The sequence below is a fragment of the Tachysurus fulvidraco genome, chromosome 11 (genome assembly GCF_022655615.1).
Source record: "Tachysurus fulvidraco isolate hzauxx_2018 chromosome 11, HZAU_PFXX_2.0, whole genome shotgun sequence".
Lineage (NCBI taxonomy): Eukaryota > Metazoa > Chordata > Actinopteri > Siluriformes > Bagridae > Tachysurus > Tachysurus fulvidraco.
Genome location: NC_062528.1, coordinates 19350565 through 19368064, shown reverse-complemented (window position 1 = coordinate 19368064; position 17500 = coordinate 19350565). Strand labels below are relative to the sequence as shown.

Sequence of the window (17500 nt, the reverse complement as noted above, 5' to 3'; positions counted from 1 at the left end):
TTATGAATCATTCATAAATTAAATTAACACACCATAACACTAACCATGAGAGCTGGGAGATTAATGATATGTGTTAATAATTATTTACAGTTCCATACCGTAATCGCTGGCTAATAATTCAAAATAGGGGCACGGTGGCTTAGTGGTTAGTACGTTTGCCTCACAACTCCAGGGTTGGGGGTTCGATTCCCGCCTCCGCCTTGTGTGTGTGGAGTTTGCATGTTCACCCCGTGCCTCGGGGGTTTCCTCCGGGTACTCCGGTTTCCTCCCCCGGTCCAAAGACATGCATGGTAGGTTGATTGGCATCTCTGGAAAATTGTCCGTAGTGTGTGAGTGTGTGAGTGAATGAGAGTGTGTGTGTGTGTGTGTGTGTCCTGTGATGGGTTGGCACTCCTTCCAGGGTGTATCCTGCCTCGATGCCCGATGACGCCTGAGATAGGCTCCCTGTGCTCCCCGTAGTTTGGATAAGCGGTAGAACATGAATGAATGAATGAATGAATGAATGAATGAACAGGAGCGCTGATTTGTTTTGTATTAATTACAGAATATATTGTACTTTTTATCCATTTGTGGTTACATTTAAAGTTACACAGCAAACTCAAGCCTTTGGAATAAAATCTCTGTGAGTTTATTCCAATTAAATTTGAGTATAAATGCCTGACCATGAAATAAACTCTAGCACAAACTCTTTTCTCAGAGTTTCAGGACTTAAAACTAAATTCATTTGGAGTTAAATTTCTACTAACATATAAAGTTCCATTTCACTCCTAACTACAGTTTATTTAAATAATAACACTTTTATAGTCTTAAATAATCTAAAACACAGGCGAAAAAAAATTACAATTAAACACCGTCATTTAGAGTGACTTACATTTATACATCTGACCAATTGAGGGTTAAGGGCCTTGCTTAGGGGCCCAGGAGAGGCAGCTTGTTGGACCTGGGATTCAAACTCATAACCTTCTGATTCATAACCACTGAGCTATTACATCCAAACAAAGTCAGTAATCTCTGAAAATCCCTCACAGCATAAACAATAGTATAATGAAATAAAACAACACTTTTACCTTCCTCACAATGAAAACAACACCAGGGGGAGTTAAATCAGGCTCCTCAACACCCAGTGCATTGAACACCAGAATACTAGAGTTCAGTAAACACCAGCTGTGGTCTAAGTTCTTCCCAGAATAAATACTCCAGAATATTTAACTCCATAAATTTGCTGTGTATGTTTAAATCAGGAGTTCTGTGTTATAAAGAAATGGAGTGAAGCTTTATTTGAACTTCTTTCATTTTCACCTATGATTCCCAACATCTTCATCCTCAGAAATCCATTCAGTTGTATCTGACTGTAGAAACAACATTATTCATAATAACACTCACTGGTGTTTATAACAGGTTATAAACAGGTTATAATCACACTCTCCAGTGTCACCCAAATGAGGATGAGGTTCACATTTGAGTCTGGTTTCTCTCAAGGTTTCTTCCTCTTCCATCTAAGGGAGTTTTTCCTCACCACAGTCGCCTCAGTCACCTCAGACTTGTTCAATTGGAGATAAATACAAAAACCAAATAAAATTTAATTGAGTTGAAAAGTCGCGTGCTGTGAAAAGGGGCGGAGTCACCATCGGAGTGACCACGCCCACTCGGATAGTAATGCCAAACCGCAGCAGCTATGCCAGAATGAATGATTTTTCTGTGCCATACACAGCATGTAGGTGTCATGTCACGCTTTTAACACCACCCTTTAAATACAACTCGTCAGCTTTAACCCACGCTGACACACAGTATATATATTTCTCTCAGTATGCCTCAGATTTTCCTCAGCAGTACTATTAATAAGAAGTGGCTTATACATCATAAAGCATTGTACGTATTTATCCATTCCACTCCTCATTAGGTTAGCCATGTGCTGGGGGACTGGGACGGATGTGATTGAGAACTTGCTGAAGTCAATGACAGGAGTAATGTATAGCTTTGTCAAGTGAAAGGGAAGGCCTTCAGCCCTGTATGATTAACGTGGAATCAAAGCATGAGGAGAAAGTCAGGAGAACCTCCTTTGCAAATTAGTTATAAAGTATGTCTGGCGTAGAAAATGAGTTGTTGCTGGGGTTTTTTGTGTTTTTTTTTTTGAAAAAGAAACTCAATTCATTTCGATTTTATTTGTATTGCACTTTTATCAGTTCACATTGTCTCAAAGAAGCTTAACAGAAGTATAGAAACAGAATAAAACCAAAATTTTAAAAAGTTATCCCTTATGATCAAGCCTGAGGTGACGGTGGTGAGGAAAAACTCCCTGAGATGTTTTGAGGAAGAAACCTTAAGAGGAGCCAAAAACTCAGACGTGAACCTCATCCTCTTCTGGGTGATAATGGACAGGAAATAATGTCGATGTAAACAATGTCCTTTCTACAACAGTTTGTAGTTGAGTGGAATTGTGCAGCCGAGAGCTCCTGAGGAACTAATAGCTCAGAGTCATTTCTGAGATCATTACAGACTTAACACTAATTCCTTCCTGCCGATGTCTTCAAATGTTCTTCTGATGAAGACCCGAGAACAGCAGAAGACAGGATGCCGATGCAGGGTAAAATCCCAGCCGTGCTTTGTGAAGGCACGGACATAATATTACATTTTAAGTGTCCATAAAAGTCATCTGTCTTACAGACCTTCCTGAGACCGGTAGACTCCATCCATCGATGCTATGTAGACGTCTTCTGACAGAAAACTCGACGATTCCGATATCAACCATTTTTAATGTTGTATAAATTGTACGTGCGGTACCTCAGCCATAAGGATCATTTTATATTGCAGTTATCGCTATAGCAGCAATATATCCTGACCAATCAGAATCAAACGTCCGATATCTACCAGTCCGTCGTTTGTTTGTATTTTGTTGTTGTTGTTGTTGCTGTTGTTGTTTTAAACAAGACCAATTTGAACATAGTGGAGTAGTTAGCCAGACTAGTAATAAGTCCTTAAGGCCCCACAGCTGTGCATATGCCCTTGTGAAGCTAGGTGGTTAGGCGGAAATAACCACTGAGGGCAAACATAAATACAGCTTTCATTCTTTTTCGGTTTTCTGAAAGTAGAGACTGTGATGAATCACTCAGATCAAAAAAAAAAAAAAAAAAAAAAAATCACTGGCATTTCACTAAAGTCTGAAGGGGCTCCGATTTATCCGGAGTGGCATATTTTCAAACTACTTGTCAGGCTGTCAGATGTGTTCGCTTACAGAATTCCATCTACCCTCCCAAGTGAAACAACATGATAGGATATGAGAGTAGTTTTGTTTTTCTTTTTTTTTTTCTCTCTTTTTTTTTTAAATTAAAACGCCACTCCCACCGAAGAAATAGTATCATTATATCTAATACGGTGTGATTTATTATCGCTTTGTGTTGGCTGTGTTTTTGGCACTCACGAAGCTTTAATAAGACTTCAGGATGTCTGACTGCATCTTATAAAAGGAAAAAGGGGGCCAACGTGTGCAGGTGCAGTTCCCACGAACTTTTCTTAGACACCATTACCCTTTTTGTTGCTGTTCAGAAAATGTGTTTGTGGGAAAGTGGGCTTTAAAACCTCACCTCGCCATCTATTAAGTGTGCTGACAATATAACGAGCCATTTCGTCCAGGTCTCGGTCCGTGATCGCTTCTCTTCTTACTTCTTCCACGGCTTCGGTATATTGTTAGTGGAGCAGAATTGGGCGAGCATGAAATGGGAGTCGGGTTAATATCGATCGTGCTCTTTAACGGCTTGTTCTGCCTCCAGGTGTCCTTCGGTTCCATCGTGACCCTCCAAACCCTGCACAAGGATCGTTATAGCTTGTTATTAAAGTGTGTGTGTGTGTGTGTGTGTGTGTGTGTGTGTGTGTGTGTGTGTGTGTGTGTGTGTGTGTGTGTGTGTGTTGTGTGTGATGCTCATTATCACATATATCACCTGTTTCAAATCCTCGCAAGCAGCTACATTTCTTTCCAGACATAGGAATAATTTATTTTGAAAAGATAAAGTAATGTTTATTCAGAAATACTTCCATGTTTCATTCATCTTTGTTTTTCTCCGTAGCTTTGGTGCTTATAATAAAAATTTCTTCTTCTTCTTCTTTTTGTTTTTAATTTTTTTTGGTATGAATATTTAGTATTTCCTGGTACAGCCAGTATCCATCCATAATCCTCCTTTCCCTCAAGTTTGCAACATACAGAAATTAGGCTGATGCTCATATATATTTTAGAAGTTGCCCAAAGTGAAATTGTCCGTAGAGTGTGAGTGAATGAGAGTGTGTGTGCGTGCCCTGTGATGGGTTGGCACTCCGTCCAGGGTGTATCCTGCCTCGATACCCGATGACACCTGAGATAGGCACAGGCTCCCCGTGACCCGAGAAGTTCGGATAAGCGGTAGAAAATGAATGAATGAAGTTGCCCAAAGCCTCCTTGTTTCACAATTCCACTTGACTATCTACAGTTAAATTATTTATATTCTTACTATCTGGTGTCACACAGATGAGGTTCCCTTTTTAGGTTCTCTTTTGAATTGTTATATTCATATAAAGCTGCATTGTGACAACCTCCTCTGACAATATCTGGTGTCCAGTGTCCAAAAGTGCTATACAAATGGAATGAACTTTAATAGACTGTATGCTGTTGTTCATAACAGAGACTCCACTGTTTGTGCTTCCACTTTCACTTTCCTTAGTTTGGCATACAGATTTTCCAATTCACTGCAATTAAACTAAACCTTGGTGATTGTAGACTATTTTTAAACTATCACACCATGATCAGACTTGTCAATTGTGTTGCCCTAAAAAAACACAACCTTGGCAACCCTGTTTACATGCCAACAAAATATCTAGCTAGTTTATTCCTACACTTTTTGTCGATATAAGTTGGAAATCATGAACAGACAAAGTCTGGGACGGAAAGAAAGAAAAAATGAAATTAAGAATATAGTTTTGAAAATGGATCACAGATTGTACGCATGATTGTTGCACATTATGACACACTAACAGGCAGCCATGCATGATCAATCTACTTGATCTGCTTGATCTCCATGATCTACACAATCTACTTGATCTGCTTGATCTCCATGATCTACACAATCTGCTTGATCTCCATGATCTACACAATCTACTTGATCTGCTTGATCTCCATGATCTACACAAGCTGCTTGATCTCCGTGATCTACACAATCTACTTGATCTGCTTGATCTCCATGATCTGCGTGATTGACATGATCAACATATTCTACATGATCTGCTTGATCTCCATGATCTACACAATCTACTTGATCTGCTTGATCTCCATGATCTACGTGATTGACATGATCAACATATTCCACATGATCTACGTGATCTACATAAGCTGTGTGATCTATTTGATCTACATGATTTACATAAGCTGCGTTATCTACAGTATGTGAGCTACTTGATCTACATATGCTGTGTGATCTACAGTACATGGCCTACAAAAGCTGCATGAGCTACATAAGCTGCATAAGATGCATAATCTGTGATCTACATGATCCACATAAGTAGCATGATCTATGTGATCTACATGGCCCACATAAGCTTCATGATCTATGTGATCTACATGGCCCACATACTGTAAGCTGCATGATTTATGTGATCTACATGACCCACATAAGCTGCTTGAGCAGAATTATTACAATCACCCTCCACATCCACTTCTCTCCAGTTTCAGTACAGGCTATACATTTTCTCTGCATTTAAGAAACAACAACAACCAAAAAATTCTGCAAAATCTGTCCCTGGTGTGTGATCGATGAGTCATGGTCACTGTGGCATTTTAATGTTTTTGCACAAGATTAAGAACTTTCAACATTTCCTTTGGATAATATTTAAATATACTTTATAACATTCTCATTGGGTGCAGTTGGTGCTTAAGCAGAACCTTCTGTCATTCTTTTGTTCAGGATGATGTGAATAGACGGATTCTCATAAGCCCTGGAGAAACAAATGACACACATGACTCCATGACCAGAGTGAGGCAATAAAAGTGTATGACCAGGGCTAAGCAATGCCCCAGAGCGCTGCCGACATATAAAACATGGACCCTTGGCTACAATAATATGGCTTCACTCCAGGCCTCCTTATCTGTTCCATATTGGACAGTAAAACTACCGAACGCTCATATATATCTGCCCCGAAATCCGCTTTCAAAAGCTGTAAAGTCATTTTTTTTCCTTCTTTCAACCGGTGCTTTCGACCCGGGGAAATCTTTCTCCCTTTAGTGAGTTGTAGAGGAGGAGTGAAGGAAAAAAAAAGGCACATATAAGTTTCAGGAGTAAAAAATGACATTCGTTTTATTGTCCTCATGGCTTCCAGTGGCTTTCTGTACTCCCTGGATATGGAGAGCGGAAAAGTTTGTATCCCTGTGGGTCTATGGGTGAAAGCAAAAGAAAACCGTCTGTATTACAGTTTATCTACAGAACAGAATTCAGAATGGGGTTCAGGCACATCTTAGGAAATACAGAAAGCCTACATCTTTACAGGAAATAAATTTCCTTTTTAGCAGGAGCGAAGGTTTGCACCTTCAACTGGGACACTGTTATATATATATATATATATATATATATATATATATATATATATATATATATATATATATATATATATATATATATATATATATATAATACATTTTCATGCATTCATTCTCTACCGCTTATCCGAACTACTCAGGCGTCATCGGGCATCAAGGCAGGATACACCCTGGACGGAGTGCCAACCCATCACAGGGCACACACACACTCTCATTCACTCACACACTCACACACTATGGACAATTTTCCAGAGATGCCAATCAACCTACCATGCATGTCTTTGGACCGGGGGAGGAAACCGGAGTACCCGGAGGAAACCCCCGAGGCACGGGGAGAACATGCAAACTCCACACACACACGGTGGAGGCGGGAATCGAACCCCCAACCCTGGAGGTGTGAGGTGAACGCGCTAACCACTAAGCCACCGTGCCCCCTCCCCCCCTAAATATAAAATAATTAAAGAAAATATAAAATAAGTCAATAAATTCTAAAATCCTGAGTGGAAAATAGATTAAAACAGACAGAAGGAGACCTCAAAAAGTCAATGAAAGCAAGTGGAATAAAAAGGCACATTATTATACTTATTAATGATTATAGTAATAATTATGTCGCTTTGTAGAAGCCAACATTCTGTTTTCCTATTTAAGCTTAGACAAAAATTTATCAAGAGTAACTCCTCCTAGGGCTTTCGAGTATCAAATTCGGATATGTTGTAGAACCTGGTCTGAAGTTTGTTGCTATTACTTTTCTAAGCGATCTGAGTTCCGGTACTTCCGGTACTTCCGGTACCGGGTCACAAAGTGACCTTTTTTCCCCATAGACTCCCATTATAAACTTTGGAGGTTTATAACTTGACAAGCTTTCGACTCTCTACACCAAACTCAGCCAGGTTCTTTAGGGTGATACTCTGAACAAAGGTTTAAATTGGTGTACTGACTGGCCTTTCAGATGTGCTGCAGCCCTGCCCCCAAAATATGCAAAATCAAAAAACTTTTTACCACATGGACATGTGACATATCAAAACACTCAGCACAATGAGGGGAACTTCCTCACAGGTATTCTGATGACGTCACATGAAAAAAAAATAATTAGCACAACATGGACATGTGACATATCAAAACACTCAACCCAATGTGGGGAACTTCCTCAAGAGTATTCCGATGGCATCACATGCTTGTCTCCACTTACCTCCAATTGTTTTGCCACCCTAGCTTTCTGTCTACTTGCTTCCAAAAGTAACACTGACCCTTATGTCCACTCGCCACCAAAAAGCACCGGCCTTTGCGAATACTTCCATCGTCAAAGCCAACATCAAAGTTTGTTGCGACTATCTTTACAAAAATCTAGTTAATATTATTATTATTATTATTATTATTATTATTATTATTATTATTATTATTATTATTATTATTATTATTATACATTATTTTTATCCTGAATATGCACATTTTATCCAATGAATAAATATACGAATTGATGCTATTATGAATTTATTTAATGAATGAATATTATTTTTTAACGAGCTGTTTGTTTTTTTAATTGCTGTGGTGTAAAAGAAATAGAAAACCTTGTTATTTGCTGTTACAGGAAAGCCCCACTTTACATGTTTTATTCCTCACACGTAAAATGTGAAGCCGTATCAGATTTGTCTTCAGATTTGTCTTCATTTATATATCTGATCTTACAGTATGTGTTATATTTTAACCCCAAACTCTTTTATTACAGTTTGCTCTTTTCCTACACACATTTTTCCTCGTAGCCTTTTACCCCAAAAGCTCAGAAGCTGGCAAATCACAAGTATCCTGTTTTTCCTCACTTCAGTCTGCACTGCCGTCTGATGAGGATGTGGCTCGTCCTGTTTGCGTCTGGTTTCTCTACCTGTCTGGGTGGATCTGTGGGTACAGGTCTGAGTGTTCCCAGATCCTGAAGGAACAGTGGGCTCTGGTTTTATTCTGCTGCTTGTTTCAGGAATGAAAGTGAAATCCAGCCCAGAAAGCTTTTCACGCCTCACTACTACCGTTGACAAATGGATATGGTTGCACTTTTCATTTGAGAATATCATCGGTTTCCGTGATGCCGTATTTATCTGGCGTGCTTCTCAGTGTTTCTTTTCGTTTACCATCAAGGATCTGCTTTTCTTCTCAGATCTCTGACAGCGAAATATTGTGAAATTTGAAAATATTCCCTCTTCCACTTTGCGTCCATCAGAGATCATTTTCGTTTTAGACTCGACCTGGTTTATTTTCTCTCCAGTCCTCGGCTATGTCTCGCTAATCGCAGCTTGACTTTCCCCCATCGACCTGCCTCCAGCTTTGCCGTTTGGTCGTTGTGACGGTTTACAGAATCCTGAAATTTCACCCGCTTCCTTTTGATCGGTGAGCGTCGTCCGGCTAACGGTTACACTCCATTTCCTTTTGCTTTTCCCTCCTCGTGCTGACGAAAGCTTCTCACATCCATCTCTCATGATAACAGACATGATGACAGCCAAACCAGTCACCGTGTATGAACCTGAGGGAATTCCTCACAGTGTCTTGAGGCTTCTGCTGAAAGCGGACGCCTCGAATCGGCCTCGACGTTTCTGATAAGCAGTTCACATTTTCACCCTTTTATTTCCATCTCTTCTTTATCGATGGTCTCTGTTCTGACCTTAAAGAAGACAAATCCACATGGACGTCTGGCTGCGGAGATATGTGACAGACTCGCCTGCAGTCTTTCTCTTGCTTCGTTGCCTAATTAGAGCCGACAGTATGCCCCACCACCCCCACCCTCCCACCCCCCTACCACCGCTTCATCTCCTGAGGAACGGAATAGCCTTTTGCTGCTGTGTTTTTAATTTGAAGCTTTGTTGATGAACTTTGACTTATGTACACTGGATAGATTCTATAAAGATGTCGACACACGCGGTATAAAGCCTTTAGAAGTTTGAACGAATGCCTGTTTTTCGTTAAGTCTTACAAACGGCAGGACGAGCAAAGATTTTATTTTGGTGGTGTGAACTTTTTTTTTTTCTTAATTTGGCCATTTGCTAATTCCCATCTTCTAGCTAACTTTCTCCTATGACATGACAGCTAGCTACCAGCGATCAGGAAGTCTAGCATGTGTTTATTTTGGGACACATGAAACCACAGTACCATTTTGTAATCTTTTGCCCTCTTGGATTCCCAGTCATGGAGCTCTGAGACATCGCTGCACTCGTGTGTATTGTGTTAATGATAGAAGGGAATGTAAGTAAAAATGTTCACTAGCGACCTTTTCTTCCAATAAATGACGCCTACTGTAGCGTAGAGGAATTTATACTTTCGTACACCAAAAACTCTGCGTAAGCCGTTTATGACGTTTAGCAAATTAAACGGAATGAGAGATTTCCAAAATGATCACAGTGTAGAAAGAAATTATTTGAGTGGATATAGTGGAGTTGTTTGTGGCTTAAATGGGTGAAGATGGATAAAACGTTTGAAACTGGAGTGAAAATAAAGTCTAAAGAATGTAAAGTTTTTACCGCTCTAAAGTTGTAGACTTTCAAACAGTAGTATTTTATTTAAAACTTCTGAAATTCATTCATTCATTCATTCATTTTCTACCGCTTATCCGAACTACTCGGGTCACGGGGAGCCTGTGCTCTCAGGCATCATCGGGCATCGAGGCAGGATACACCCTGGACGGAGTGCCAACCCATCACAGGGCACACACACACACTCACACACTCACACACTACGGACAATTTTCCAGAGATGCCAATCAACCTACCATGCATGTCTTTGGACCAGGGGAGGAAACCGGAGTACCCGGAGGAAACCCCCGAGGCACGGGGAGAACATGCAAACTCCACACATACAAGGCGGAGGCGGGAATAGAACCCTAAAACCTGGAGGTGTGAGGCGAACGTGCTAACCACTAAGCCACCCACTTCTGAAATTCCGTTCAGTTAATGTCTCTACTCGTCCAACATGACTCATCATCAGTAAACGTTATCCTGGTCAGGAATTTAATGGATCCTCATTTGAGGCTTGGAAAACACCCTGGATAGGATGACGGTCCATCACAATGAACCATGCACACACATTTACACCTAGAAGCAATTTATTAACACACACACACACACACACACACACACACACACACACACACACACACACACACACACACACACACACACAGAATAGAATATGTTTGGAGTAAGAGTTCAGTTAGGATGCTTTCATCTCTGTCCCTCATCTTGTGACTGGCTAATCAGTCACATGACCATGTATTTTGCTAGCATACAGTGTTTCATGCTTCAAATCAGACTTGTTTATTAGGCGTAAATACAAATATAAAAGTGTTTTAAACACAGTTATTTAAACAATTAAATATAAGTTGAATATTAATCTTGAACTTTTGACTAATATGAAACGTTTTTTCATAATAAAATTTAATTGAAATTGAAAATTAAATTAGCCAATGTTGTTAATCTGCCAAAAACAAAAATCTTTATACTGAGCTTTTTCTCTATAGGCCATGAGGAAGAGGACACACTCAAGGGGAGGAAGAGTTTCCGTGGGCATGCGGCGGTGAGCCAGAGCCCAGAGGCTGAGCTGATGTTGGAGGGTGAAGACGACACCATCAGCCTGCTGCAGGAGAAAGACATGGACAACCTGGCAGGTGAGGAACCAGTGACAAAGAGCAGAGTGTGTGTGTGTGTGTGTGTGTGTGTGTGTGTGTGTGTGTGTGTGTGTGTGTGTGTGTGTGTGTGTGTGTGTGTGTGTGTGTGTGTGTGTGTGGAGAAGCACATTTGAAGGCATTTGAATTTTACAGCAACATCCTGAAATGACAACAACCCAAAATATAAATGAATTAAATTCATTTTAAACACTACATGCACTCCATCTTTCTTTCTTTCTTTCTTTCTTTCTTTCTTTCTTTCTTTCTTTCTTTCTTTCTTTCTTTCTAAAAGCAACACTAGACACAGTTTCATGTGTTTATTTCTTTTTTATTACTTTATTTCCTAATCACACTCGGGTCTAAATTACATAAGAACAGCCTTGGAATATTAAAAAGAAGAAGAAGAACAAGAAGAAGATTACGGCATAGAAGAAGAAGAGGAAGAAGAAGAAAATAAATTAAGAAATATTAAAATAAAATTAATCCATGTCCTTTTTAAAAAAAAAAAAAAACACACTAAAAAAAAAACGAAGTAAACACAATGCACGGCTCTACTTTAAACACCAGCTTTTATTTATTTATTTATTTGTTTTTATTTATTTATTTATTTGTTTGTTTGTTTGTTTGTTTGTTTTTATCTATTGAATATGAACAGAATCACACATTTTTGCTGGGCTAATTGAGAAATAAAATGAAACACAAAAAGCTTTTTAAAGGAATATGTTTATTAGAATTAAAGCTTCACTCTCACACATGTTTCTAAATAATACAATTAAAGCTTAATAACTGAATATTCAGATCATCTCTAAAGCCTTAACAGTGATCTGTGCTATGATTGACAGACGTATCACAGACTGCCTCTCAGCATCTATCGCTGAAGTCTAGTGGATTTCGCTTCAATGTGGCCAGCAACCAAATCTGACGTGGTTAGAAACAGATCAGCCGAGCCAGAGTGATTTATTTTGCAGTTGAAGCTTGTTGTTATGATATGTTTGACAGCCTTGAGCAGTGTGTGTTGCTCTGGACTGTGTTCCTCTGATGTTCTCTCGGGGCTGCTGAATGTTTGTTTATCCATCATTCTGCTCTCATTTGTTTTTTCTCTTAGTTTTTGGATTTTTTTTTTCCTCTTTCAGCACATTTCCATGCACGGGTCTTTATCTCTAGAGGCAAGTGGAGCTGTTTTTAAAATAAGACTAACTCCAGTGGGAACCATTACTCACAGAAATCCCATGTTTAGGTTGTTCATGTGAAATAATAATAAATAAATAAAAATAATAATAAAAAAGTAGAAAATAAAATTAAAGAAAGAAAGAAAGAAAGTTTACGATGAGTGCTAATCCTTTACCGTGAAATCGAGCTAATGTTACTTTATTCTGATAAATTCTCAAATCATGATATAATCAAGGAAAAAAGCTTAAAACTGAAAGCATATTGAGGTCAGAAATGTAAATGGTGATTAAATAACTCTATCAGATGAATATAATCTTCTGGTTTACCTCAGAAATGGTTACAGCTGGGTAGCATTTTTAAGCTGGCAATGCTACGTTAGCGTGTACTGTTACGATATCGACCGCTATGATATATACATATATATATACATATCCTAAGTGGTACACATGCAGTGTGCAGAACTAAGGTACACACACCTATAAACACATTTATGAATATATAAAGCAGCACAATGACCTCTTTACGCTCAGCAGCTGAGCTTGTTTATGTGTGTTGGTGCGTCTCAGCTGCCAGAAGTCGAGTCGTCCAAATTCTCCCTCAGTTTAATAGCAGCTCTGTTGAGGCTCGCGTGCCAGCTTACAGAGTTCAGCACACATCCGTCTTTTTTTAGACAGGTGAGTTATCCAGAGTTCAGCCACAAACCAGCGTCTAAATTAACCGTACATCTTTAATTATATGATTATAAATTTTCAAAAACATACTGACTGAAAGCACGAGGAACGTGTGTACAGTATGTGCGTGTGTGTGTGTGTGTGTGTGTGTGTGTGTGTGTGTGTGTGTGTGTGTGCGTGTGTGTGTGTGCGTGTGTAATGGGTATGTGAGTTGTACAGTATGTATGTATGTGTTTGTGTGTAATGGGTGTGTGTGTGTGTGTGTGTGTGTGTGTGTGTGTGTGTGTGTGTGTGTGTGTGTGTGTGTGTGTGTGTGTGTGTGTGTGTGTGTTTTGTGTGTGTGTGTGTGTGTGTGTGTGTGTGTGTGTGTGTGTGTGTGTGTGTGTGTGTGTGTTTGTGTGTAATGGGTATGTGTGTGTTTGTGTGTGTAATGGGTATGTGTGTGTGTTTGTGTGTGTGTAATTGGTATATATGTGTGTTTGTGTGTGTAATGGGTATGTGTGTTTGTGTGTGTGTAATGGGTATGTGTGTGTGTGTGTGTGTGTGTGTGTGTGTGTGTGTGTGTGTGTGTGTGTGATGGGTATGTGTGTGTGTTTGTGTGTAATGGGTATGTGTGTGTTTGTGTGTGTAAAGGATATGTGTGTGTGTTTGTGTGTGTGTGTAATGGGTATATATGTGTGTTTGTGTGTGTAATGGGTATGTGTGTTTGTGTGTGTATAATGGGTATATATGTGTGTGTTTGTGTGTGTATAATGGGTATGCGAGGTTTTGTATGTATGTAGAGAGAGAGAGAGAGAGAGAGAGAGAGAGAGAGAGAGGGAGAGAGAGGGAGAGAATGTGTATGTGAGTTAATGGGTGTGTGTTTTTTTTATTTGCGTGTATGTTTGTGTGTTTTGTGTGTGTGTGCGCGTGTGTGTGTGCGTGTGTGTGTGTGCTTGTGTGTGTTTGTGTTTGTGTGTGTGACTGTGTACATGTATGTTATTATAAAGTTGTTTCACTTCAATACTTTCACAGTCCATAAATTCTTTAAATGTTTGCTGTACTGCAATCACAGGCATTATAAATCGGGGAGTAGACTGACTTTCTATTTATGGCTCATGAATTTTTCATGCAGTGAGAAACTCCATGCCCTTTTCCCTTGAAACGTTTTTTTTTTTTCCAGAGATGGTGTTAAAAACTAAATCCAGTTCTTGCTGAAAGATTGCATTGAACGAAACAAGAGTTTATAGAAAGTCGAACAAAGCTGAAGCCACTGCATTTTCTGCCCTCTCAGATTCCCGAACCATGGATGGCTGGTGACGTCATGACGAATGAGGTTAGGGTTTGGGGCGGGGTTAACATTCATAACTTAATAATATTTAAACCAAGCGTCCCACTGTAACGTCTTCAGATCCCTGCTCGTTTCTCATGAGACCAGATCAGGAATGAGGAACATGAGCCCAAACTCTAACATTAACTTTCTGAATGATTCACATAAGTCATAATGTTCTTGAGCATCTAGGGGATGTTACTACAGGATATTATACAGAAGCACTGTGGGTTCCTGTTTAACGTCAGCTCTATTACATGGCAGCAAAATACATAACTTGTCTCAAGTCTTATCATTTAAAACGTGCGAGACAGAAAAATCAATCGAGTTAGAGTGTTGTGATATAAGACATGTTATTAGACTTGACTTAAAGACTCACTGAAGTCACTGGCGTTATGGCGCAGACATAGTCCCATTAGCCAGTATAGCATTCAACACATTCCCAAAGTAAATAGACTTAAAATATAAAAAATAATCTTGAAATTACGTTATTAAGTGTTTAATATGACATTCTATTTTATGTCAGTTCAACTGCAGAATTTGCACACGTATATATTTATAAGTAACAAAATGCTAACACACCTAAAAATTTATTATTATTATTATTATTATTATTATTATTATTATTATTATTATTATTATTATTATTATTATTATTATTGTTGTTGTTGTTGTTGTTGTTGTTATTATTATTATTATTATTATTATTATTATTATTATTATTATTATTATTATTATTATTATTATTATTATTATATTGTATTTATTTATTTATTTTATACAGTGTTAAGTACTGTGCCAAAGTCTTAAGCACCCAGTAATACTTTAAGAAATTATGTCTTAAATTTCTTTCCTGGCAAATTGTACTTTATAAATGGCTCAGATTTATAATACTATGAAATTTGAAAACTTTTTTTGTCAGTAACGTAAATTCAAAGCATAAGCAACAACAAACCCAAGGAATTTTCTTTGCACAGATTTACTGGTTTAATCGAAAGTGTTGTGCTGATAATAACCCATTTCTGTGTCCTGATCTGTCTGTCCGGTTTCTTCGCTGGTGTTGTGATTGTAATCAGGATTGTTGATACATCTCAAATAGTAATTTTTACCTTTAACATCAAATCTATAAAATCTGGAACATACATGATCATCTTGGGCCCGTTAGAAAAGACGTATTCCATCTAACCTCATCTCTCTCCTCTTACTGGATGACAACTAAGATAATCTGTGAATCCCTCCTTCTTAAAAGAACTTCCATTTAACTTTTTTCCCAGTGGAAAATGGACTTCCTGTTTTGTTGTGTCCATGACATTTCAGCATTGTCATGCCATTGTCATTGTCATGCCTCACTCATGCCTAGACATCATATAAAAGTAGACATCAATGTTTCCATAGACATAAAAAGAAAACAGTTAAAATAGAGAAACAACAAAGAAAAAAAAACAGAAAAGAAAAAAATTGCTGATACCAAGCCCATCTCTGCTCTCTGAGATGCCCTAAGTGTTTGTTTATAAGCATCTAAAATTATTTAGTTATTATGAGTCCTGACTCATTTTAGATCAGACTCACAGACATATATATATATATATATATATATATATATATATATATATATATATATATATATATATATATATATATATATATATATCCAAGCTATTATAGCTCCAGCAATGTCATCTTGGTGGACCTGGGGTTCAAACTCACAGCCTTTCGATCAGTAGTCCAACACCTTAACCACTAAGCTACCTCATCTCTTATAAAATATATATATTTTACATTATAAAATAATTACAACATGCATAATTCCTTGCATATGCTTTATAACATGTTAAGCATACATCCATAAGTCATTTGCAACCTTTTTCATATTTCGTAGAATGTAATTTTTCATTTATAGAAAATTTCAACAAAGATAATTTTATTTCATAGAATATTCCTAAAATAATGAAGGTGTCTGTGTGTCTAAAATTAAATACAATACATTGTGTATCAGTACAACTTAATAAATAATTATACGAGCATGAAATGTCTTACGAATGTGTTATAACATGTTATGCATGCATTAAGTCATTGTACATTAGAATTTTATATAAAAAAAAAGTCCCTAAAATAATGATGGAAGGTGTCTGTGTCGTTATACATCAGGATTTCATAGTAGGATGCTGATATAATGAAGGCGAGAATCTGTGTGTCTGTGCTTGACCATAATGCACTACTTCATTAATAATTATGACAACATGCCTAATGCCTTTTGAATGTATTATACTAAGCATGTATTCATAAATAATTGATTTCTGCTTAAACTTTACAACAAACTAGACGTCTTACATTACTTACAAGTACATTTTGCATTAAAAATGTTTTATTATTTTATTTATTTATTTATTTATTTTTTTGCATTAATAGTTCAGTTATTGTGCCTGTCGAACGTTTGCTCTGCGCCTCCCTACCACTAGAGGAGCCGTTCTTCTGATCCACTGAGATGTGAAAGATATTCTGAGATGGAGCCATGGTGCTGCTGCTGCTCATGTGTTGTGCAGCATGCTAACACATGCTCTGATGAGTAAACTGGAAAGTGCTGCATTGTATGAGACAGAGCTCTGACCACTTCTGGGAGGAGGTGCGTGTGTCTGCCAATCATAGCTCAGAGTGGGCGTTCTGTCCTACTTCTGTGTCCAGAGGTTTTATGGGAGAAAATCACTGCAATGATTCACTTCCCCACCACATCCCAGCATACACACATAAACACACACACACACACACACACACACACACACACACACACACACACACACACACACACACACACACACACACACACACACACACACACACACACATATATACATATATGAATCAGTTGAACTCTGCCTCTTTCTACCCCCAGCTTTCCCATCTAATTTCATAAGAAAGGCAAAAATATTTTTTGAACAATATGTTGATTCTCTAAATTTCATATATGTCCACGCTTTTTATTGAAATTGGACAAAAATCTGAGCATTTTTTGAAAGCTTTATTTTAAAATAAGTAAATCTTTTTATGTGGCTTCTACTTGGAGAGAATAAAGTTAACATATTAAAATTTATTTATTCATTCATTCATTCATTCATTCATTCATTCATTCATTCATTCATCAATTTACTAAGCCCCAC

General features: G+C 38.1%; 1 protein-coding gene across 7 annotated transcripts in view; it reads left to right on the top strand.

Annotated features, from left to right (window-relative positions):
• The window catches only part of nbeab (neurobeachin b), a 417880-nt gene that overhangs the window by 282531 nt on the left and 117849 nt on the right, over positions 1–17500 (top strand). For all 7 annotated transcript variants that reach the window (XM_047820677.1, XM_047820673.1, XM_047820672.1 and 4 more), the window contains one exon: positions 11049–11195. In XM_047820677.1, coding sequence (XP_047676633.1) covers positions 11049–11195 — 147 coding nt within the window. The remainder of the gene's footprint in view (positions 1–11048; positions 11196–17500) is intronic.